The sequence below is a fragment of the Metopolophium dirhodum genome, chromosome 1 (genome assembly GCF_019925205.1).
Source record: "Metopolophium dirhodum isolate CAU chromosome 1, ASM1992520v1, whole genome shotgun sequence".
Lineage (NCBI taxonomy): Eukaryota > Metazoa > Arthropoda > Insecta > Hemiptera > Aphididae > Metopolophium > Metopolophium dirhodum.
This window is the reverse complement of record NC_083560.1, coordinates 113,372,214-113,381,479: the sequence shown is the minus strand read 5'-3', so window position 1 is coordinate 113,381,479 and position 9,266 is coordinate 113,372,214. Positions and strand designations below refer to the sequence as shown.

Sequence of the window (9,266 nt, the reverse complement as noted above, 5' to 3'; positions counted from 1 at the left end):
GTTTCCCGTTGTCCCAGAGATTATAACGAGTTTTCTAATCTCCGGGCACGCTATAAATATGAATACAAAAATTGCTATAAATCGTTCATAGCTCAAACTGAGTGTAAGCTAAAAACCAATCCTCGGTCTTTTTGGGACTTTGTCCGGAAAAATAAATCCAGTGATGGGATTCCATATACAGTTCATTTTGACAATAAGATTGGTTCTGGCCCTGAATCAGTTTCTAGCCTCTTCTCTTCTTATTTTAGCACCGTTTATGCCACTCCCTCTTTCAGCCAAACTCCTGTTATTTCCTTTTCTCATTTTAACCTTCCAAGTAACTGTTCCTTTACCACTAATGATGTCGAACAGTGTTTGTCTATGCTAAAAACTTCTAAGTCGGCTGGTCCTGATGGTCTGCCTGGGACGTTTCTATATAACATAAGATCCGCTCTCTGCTTACCTTTATGGTTGATATTTCGTCGCTCCCTTGACACGGGAACCTTCCCATCTATGTTCAAGATTAGCTCAGTCACGCCTGTATTTAACCCATAAGCGCCCAGCGTGAACATACGGCAACGTCTATGGACTCTATTTATAACTTTTTTTACGTGTATTCTATCGTTATCGGAATCGTAACAATTATCGATGTAATAACATGTCTAGTTTGCGATTAAACAATTACAATTAGTTTATCGTGCGTTGTTTTCATGGGAACACACTTTTGCTTTCACGAATATTAGAATCGATGAAAAAATGGATATTCGCTTCGAGTAAGTAGATTTTAGTATACTTAGATTTTTTTTTAGTTACGGTTTATTGATTATATACTAATAAGACATTCTAAGAACAATTTCTTAATAGTTTGAAAATATTTTAATTATATTGGAAATAGTTATGGTCATCTAAGTCTTGGTGTTGCCATATGGCAACGCTAGGCGTTTCAATACATAAATCGTTATTATTATTTTTTTCATTTTCATAGGCCTGGTCTTTCACTTTCTGAAGCATTAGATATTTTATTAAACAATGATGAGATAGAAGGTGATATTTTCATCGAGCCACCTAATCCTAGTGTCGATACTGATGAAGATTCAGGTGATGAAGACGGGAGTGGGTAAGATATAATGTGCTATAATTAGACGTTTTCATATTTTATTTACAAAATCCCGTATTTTTTATAGTTTAGTTGATAATCTATCATCTCGACAATTGACAGCAAACGCTGAAATTCGACTAGGAAATAAAGAAAGAGTAGGCGATTTTTGTAACGAACTAGTTCAACCTATAGACATTTCTTCTACTTCAATTTCGACTCATAGATCACCGTCTGTTGAAACATTGGTGTTAACACTTGAAAAACACCGAAAATGGTTAGAGGCTAGGAAAAAATCCAAACAAATATCTCGTTGGGAAAAGGGAGCAGATTTTGACATCGAAAGACCCGCTTCATTTCCCGAACCAGATTACTCTAGGTATAAAAGTATGTCCGCTATCGAAATTTTTGAAAAATTTATTGATACCGAAATTGTTGAACATTTAGTTGTAGAAACTAGACGGTATGCGTTATTTTTAAACTGCCCAGATCCAAACATAACAGAAGAAGAAATTCGTGTTTTTATTGCCATATTATATGTTAGTGGATATAATAATTTGCCTACGAAACGACATTATTGGGATTCAAAAAGTGACATGAAAAATGTTGCTGTATCTGAATCAATGCGACAAATTGATTTTTACAGATTTGTAGATTATTGCATCTTGCTAATAACATTGATATCAATCAAAACGATAAAGCGTGGAAAATACGCCCAGTTATAGAGATGCTAAAAAAAAAATGTATTGAAAATTTTATTCCTGAACAACATCTTGCCTACGATGAGAGTATGGTCAAATATTTTGGGAGACATAGTTGCAAACAGTTCATTCGTGGGAAACCGATTAGATTTGGATACAAGGTATGGTGTCTGAACACAAAAGATGGGTATTTAGTTAATTTTGAACTTTATCAAGGCAAAAGCCCTAAAGCTAACACTGTGTATGAACAATTATTTGGTAAAGCTGCAAGTCTATTATTAGTTCTTATAGATGAAATTTCGGCTGAAAAGAGGCAATTAAATTATTCTTTATACATGGATAATTTATTTTCTGGTAAAAATCTCCATTCTTTTTTAAAATATTGTGTATATTCAGCAATAGGAACTATCCGTGAAAATAGAATTCCTAAAGACTGTCCTTTACAAAATAAAAAATTATTTACGAAAAAAGAACGCGGATACTTTGAAACAGCAATGGATAAAAATGATGGTCTTTTGTATGTTCGGTGGATGGACAACGCTGTGGTTACAATGATATCGACTTCATGTGGTACAAAAGAAATGTCATGTTAAAAGATTTTCTCAACAAAAAAAAACAAATATTTTGGTTCAAAGACCAAACTTAATTGCAAAGTACAACACATACATGGGAGGTACCGATCAAATGGATCAAAATCTTGGATGTTATCGCATTGGAGTTCGTGGAAAAAAATGGTATTGGCCTCTAGTGACATGGATGTTTGATGTGGCAATGCAAAACAGTTGGATTTTATATAATAAAACAGGGAGACCAAAAATATCTCAACTTGAATTTAGAAGAGAAATAGTAAATGTTTATTTAGAAAAATACAAGAATACTCCCACAGGATCAGGACGCATATCGAAATCAATTTGTTCGTCAGACTCTCGTGTATCAGATACATTACGGTTTGACAAAACTGATCACTTGGTACAACATACAGAAGACTGTACGAACAATGTGTTCAAAATGTTCTGTTGGGTTATGCATTAATTGTTTCAAACCTTTTCATTCCCAATAATTTATATTTATAAAATATTTAAGATTTATTATTTTTTTTTGTATATAAGTGCTATAAGGATATTTTTTTTATATTTACTCAATATTTATTTCCTAACTAGTAAAAAAAAATTTTAAATATACAGATAATGCTTATATATATATATATTATATATTTACAATTTTATACGAATTATTTTTCAAAGATAGAAAAAAAAAAAGTTACAAAGTAGGTAGGATAAGTGCCCAGCGTTGCCATATGGCAACAGCAAATATCTCAAAAACTGTGAATTAAAAAAAAAAAAAAAATTATTTTTATATTAATATGAGTGTATTTTTAAAAGTTCTCAATAATAATATATTAAAATTTAAAAAAAAAAAATTCGGGCGCTAATGGGTTAAGACTGGTGATAAAACTGATGTCCACAATAATTGTAATTATTATAGGCCTATTACTATTCAAAATCATATTGCCAAAATCTTTGAGCTGCTTGTTCTGAAGAGTATTCAGCCATCAGTGAATTCTATCTTAGTTGATGAACAATACGGTTTTAGACCTAGCCGTTCTGCTACTACGAATCTGTTAGTTTTTCATAATTTTATATTGGATGCCATTGAAAACCGAACTCAGGTGGACATTATTTTTACAGACTTCTCGAAAGCGTTCGATCGTGTAGACCATAAAATACTAATTTAAGTTCTATATAAAGCTGGATTTGGGGAGCCCATTCTTTCTTGGTTCAAATCTTATTTATCTGATAGGGTCCAATATGTAAAAGTCTTAGGTTGTAAATCTGAAGCAGTCTGTGTACCTTCAGGTGTCCCTCAAGGGGGGCACTTATCCCCCTTGTTGTTTTCTCTACTGGTTAATGGTCTAAATCAGGTTATCCCAGATTCTATGTTCCTTATGTTTGCTGACGATTTGAAAATCTTCCGGATAATTGAGTTAGAAACTGATTGTGTAACCCTCCAGAAAGAGCTAGATGCTCTTGTTTTGTGGTTCAATTCTATGGGACTAAGCTTCAATGTAGGTAAATGCCAATCTATGTCTTTTGCCCGTAGTAGAAATATTATTCACTACACGTACTTGATAAACGGGTCAAGCATTAATATTGTTACTATGAAGAAGGACTTGGGTATTTTTTTATGTCCAAATCTTGATTTTCATTACCATATTGAGGCTGTGTGCTGTCGTGCATTAAAGATGCTCGGCTTTGTCATACGCACTTCTAAAGAATTTAGGCTCTCTAGTTCTCTCAAAGCTTTATATTGCTCCCTTGTACGGCCTCTTTTAGAATATTCTTCCATTTTGTGGGACCCTTTTACGGCAGCAGACTCTTCTTGCATTGAGAGGGTCCAGAGGCGTTTTTGTTCTTCGGCGTCATTTATTTTGCGAATTCCACATCCACCACATGGTTATTGGCCAGTGATAAATAAACTTGGACTCTTGTCCCTGGCAGATAGAAGAATTGATGCTAACTTGGTATTTTTGCATAAGCTGATTGATGGACGTGTGGATGCTCCCTCTCTCCTTTCTCTAATTAATTTTAAAGTTCCCTCTCACTTAATAAGGTCTAATTCTCCCCTTGTTGTTCCTTTCCACAGCACCAACTATGGTAGAAATAATCCAATCCATCGTATGATGCGCATTTGTAATGAGCACCTATGCTTCTCTTAGTAAGTTCTATTTTATTGTTGTTTTTTTTTTTTTTTTAATACTTACTCTGTTATTACTTATTACTGTTTTTACCTTTGTTTAATTACTGTTTTATTTTTATTTGTATATAATCGCCGTGGTATTGTTTGGCGTTTACCTATTTATTGTTATAATATTAATTTTCATTACTACAAATTGTGTTGTACTATTGGGCTCTTAGCCCGTTCATACATAAATAAATAAATAAATAAATAAATAAATTATTTGTCTTTGTTGTTATTTCAAATACAAAATCTATAAAATATATACTGTTTTGATACTTACATTCGAATACACGTAAAAATGTAATATTTAAAAATTAGTACAAAATTATTGCAAATATCATTTCCTATAATTAATGTTCTTACAATTTTATTGTAGAATTTGTATTTCTAGAGTTATGATTGGTTATATTTAAAAAAACTGAACATTTTTGTAATTAACTATTTTTAAAACTTTAGAGCTTTTGTGGCACGGGTTAAATTTAATCAATTTGTCTGAAACTTTGTTTGTATGATTTTTTTAAGTAATGGAATGGATTTAGAGGGGGTAATTTAAAAAAAAAAACATCGAAAATTAAGGACCACCCTAAATTGTATATATTATTTATGTTCATTTGTTTTAGAGTTACACCAAAAACCAAAATCGATTTTGTGGAAAACCTATTTTGCGTAAAAATATATAATCGGCATAGTTTTTTTGTTAATCAGTATATTTTTTATAATTATTATGTCGAAAAAAAGAGTGTATGAAAGTGGTTCCTAACTAAGCACAAGGCAAAAAAACAGAGAACCGCCAGTTTGGATTTGATGAGAGGTTCAATGACTAAATTTCTTCGAAAAACATCAAATACTACTTCAGGTAAATATGGGTTAAAAATCAAAATAAGTTTCTTTAAACATATTTTTCCAAAGAGTTGTAATAACTATATATACAGTGTGAATAGATATACGATATACCAAGGTAGGGCGTTTTGTTTATGATTCTAACAGTATTTTATACTACTGGAGGATGTGTATAATACATTTTATGTTAACTATTAATTTGTTTTATATACATCTGTATATTGTTATATAAAGTCGCTATGAGGACGAGCTAGGTCAGAAAGGCCGATTTTTAAGTATAAAGGTTGGCTGGCCTGCTTTGTAAGGCACACACTAGTGTTACACAAGAGCAGACATTCAGTAGTCAGTATGAGTATGCCGTATGCGCCACTCGGTGACAAGTGATATTATGTTATGTATTATGTTGTAATAGTAATTAAATAAAGAGTTAAATTACAGAATACTCGAGTTGATGAGAAGTGCGTCTTGGTACTGTTGTTTTTAATATAAGGAAAGTAGAATTATTATCATTATTTATTTTTAAAATGTTTTTTATTGCTGTAATATATTTGACAACTATTCAATAACATTTTAATTGTTTTTTTTTTGCAGTGCCATGCATTATTACTGAAAACAACACCAATAATTAATATCCTATGAAACCCACTCCTAAATTCCTAAATTATTAACGGCATATGATCGAAAAGTATGAAGAATGATATAATTTCTATTGAATGTTACATCAAAACAATGGAAATAATAATGAACTTATTGAATGAAATAATGTTGTTCTAGAGCTTATAAACTAATATTACAAGGTTATAAAATTACAACGTTATTAGTTATTACTAATATTACAAGGTTACAAGGTTATTACTAATATTACAATAAATTAATAATTAAAACTTACACAATAATAAATAAATAAATAAAATAATTTTCATAGCTAAAAAAAAAATATACAGATTAAATGTAATGCCCACGGCAGCAGTCATTAAAAACGAGGACTACCTAGTACCTACCACTCGCAACCCATCACAGATCACGTGACAATAATTATTTGACCAACTGTACACGACTTTATTATAAAGATCTAACTACTGGGCTCATAACCATTTGAAGTACACAGATATACAAAAGTTTAAGGTAAAGAATAATAAGATCAAATATGTATAATACCTATTATAAGTCATAAGTCATGATACGATGTACAATAGTGTTACGATGTGTAATATAAATCAACGACTAACTTTGTACACCACGGGCTACACTACACTCGATACATATCCGCTATAGTATTATAAAAATGTAATCTCAGCGTCTGCTGTACTATATATACAGTATTACAGTGTAAATAACTATAAAATCATTTAATTAGTAATATTACTATTAACATACGTTAATTAATACTTACAGCTAAATGTTTCCTTAAATTTGAAGTTGACCTGGTATCTGCGGATAAAGTTTTTGGACCAACAGAATGTAAACATTTTACATAATAATTTATGTAAGAAAAATTTATCCTCAATTATTTTTAGTACTTTGAAATGTTTGTTGTATGTATTCCAAGGATGTACTGCAAGGACTCGCATTGTGTTTCATCCACCTTCTTATTAGATTTAGAAGTGTTAGTTGTAGTCATAGCGACATCGCGCCAGTTAACAATTCAACAAATAAAAACAAAATGTTGAAAATGTGACTGCATAGACAACTGAGCACATGTGTGAATGCCGAATGGTAAATCGGTAAATAATAAAATAACATTATGTAAAACGAGCCGACCCCGCGAGCGTCCGCCTACGTGGCAGTAAACGTTTTCGGAATACGGGTAAACAAGGACCTAACATCATGTTAGTTTACGGGCTAGTTTTAGGTTCAGACTTCAGATCATAGGTAAACGTAAACCAAATCAGCTGATCGATTTTCGCTTCTATATTGTTCTATGTTAATAGTTTGGAGTTTCAAATAATTCACATCACAATAAATCACATCACATCACACTAATATAGGCTTCAATGAAAATAAACAATTATATTTCGCGTTTATTTTAGGAAACTATGTCAGGAATAAAATTTCAAAATTTCAATGATATTACTCATGGCTATATTTAGTCATATTACTTTTGATTTCTGACTGAGAAAAAAGATAATAAATATTATAAATTTATTGAAAAAAAATCGACTAAGTATTTAAATAAAAGTATTTGATTTTCAAATACAAATACGTCCAAGACCGTATTTAAAATACTTTATTCGAAAAGTATTTAAAAAGTATTCTAAATACAATAAAAGTATTTAAATATAACTCAATATAATTCAAATACTTTACAAGACTGACAAAAGTATATTACGTGGCAAGGGCAGGAAGTTAGCAATTTCAGTCGCGGGCGACATATGTAGCGAGCTGCATTCGTGGCCCGCATTTCACTTAAGACTGAAATTACATCCCGGACGAGCCACACATACTATTTTTTGTCACGCCTCTGCATTCATCGATCGCGACAGGCCGGCAAACGTAATGCATTATGCAGGAACATTCTATGCAACTACCAGACTATTCTACAAAAACAATTTCAAGAAAGAAAATTGTTTACTCGTCATGCAGAGAGGTTATATAATATAAGATGTAGCCCACGATGTAGATAACCTAAAGTTCATGTTTTGTGAGGACCGTGGTATGCTGTTGCCCCAATAACTTATTCGAGAGGGGGTAATATTTTTTTTATCCCCAATGATTTTTTGACAGCGTAGGTACAGCATACAATTTATAATATAAATTTATCTAGTTAAGTCTCAACACAAATTAATGTGACTTTCTGGTAAGGTTTTCTTTTAACTTTTCTCTGGTAGACAGTCGAACATTTTTTTAATTTTCTCAATTTTAAGAGTTTTGTTCAAGTTTTAAAAATAATATATTGTGGATCTGTGTTCAACTTGACCGAGAGAGAAAACTATTTATCGACAATATTTAAAAATAAAAATGTTTAAAGCTCAAAAAGAGTCAATATATATTGAATATCCTGTAGGAAATATCTTGTAAGGAAAATGCTCATATATTATATAAAAATGTTACGCCAGTTTATTGGGAAGCCAGATTAACACTGGGAGCGCTGTTAACGACTATCGTACCGATTGGTAGGCGGGTTCTCCCCTACGTGGAGTCGGGAGATATGTATTTTCCCGACATTTCGCATATATTTTCCTTTAAGTGAAGTAATAGTGAAATAGTACTTACCAACGCATACTGTTGGCTATAAATGCGTATAAAGTTTCAATACCAAAATTAATTTATTATAAAAAGTAAAATAACCAATATAAAACTATATGAAACTATACAAATGAAAAATATTAAAAATAAATTAAATTCACTTGAATAATACCAATCACAACACCAGACGGTACCTATCATCTTAATATATTGAACCAGTCAAAATAATATTGTTAGTCATATTTCAATATTCGTTTTCAGTTATGTCAGCCCGCCAGAAACCATCTAGCGGTTGTTTTCGTACATTTTTAAAGCAAAAGTCACACGGTCGTCAGACTTCCTGTTCAACGGAGGGTCGTCAGAATGTGTACTTTGCGCCGGGCCAAGCAGAAGAAGGGCCACAGAACCGAGCTGTACTTCATACGAAACTCCGGCAGTTCTTCGCGCTCAACGCAACCGACGTGATGGCTTGACAATACTTGTACTACGAAATACCGACGCATTACACTAGGTAGATTCCACGTAATAAAGAAAATATACTTATAAGAAATGTCAAAAATGGTTGCCGCGACGGAATCAGATGACAAACGTTAAGTTGGCTCGGATAGTCGGATAGAAAACCGACTGGACCTGGGCCGTTTCCACTTAAGATTGCTTCTTCTGAACCGAAGAGGCCCGCAGTACTTTCAAGACATAAGGACAGTGGACAGGGTCGTTCACGAAAC

The 9,266-nt window shown here is 32.2% G+C and overlaps 1 protein-coding gene across 1 annotated transcript; it reads left to right on the top strand.

Annotated features, from left to right (window-relative positions):
- Positions 1–735: 735 nt before the first annotated feature.
- On the top strand, positions 736–2,369 carry LOC132951405 (piggyBac transposable element-derived protein 3-like). Its single transcript, XM_061023217.1, has 5 exons — positions 736–752; positions 965–1,096; positions 1,164–1,614; positions 1,722–2,130; positions 2,173–2,369. The coding sequence occupies exons 1-5, from the start codon at positions 736–738 to the stop codon at positions 2,367–2,369; spliced, it is 1,206 nt and encodes a 401-aa protein (XP_060879200.1).
- The last annotated feature ends 6,897 nt before the right edge of the window (positions 2,370–9,266 follow it).

Bases quoted from the DNA above. Each gene is read 5' to 3' on its own strand.
- LOC132951405 (XM_061023217.1), top strand. The intron at 1,097-1,163 runs GTAAGATATAAT...TATTTTTTATAG, and splicing joins GGTGATGAAGACGGGAGTGG to TTTAGTTGATAATCTATCAT. The intron at 1,615-1,721 runs GTTAGTGGATAT...TGATTTTTACAG, and splicing joins TTTTTATTGCCATATTATAT to ATTTGTAGATTATTGCATCT.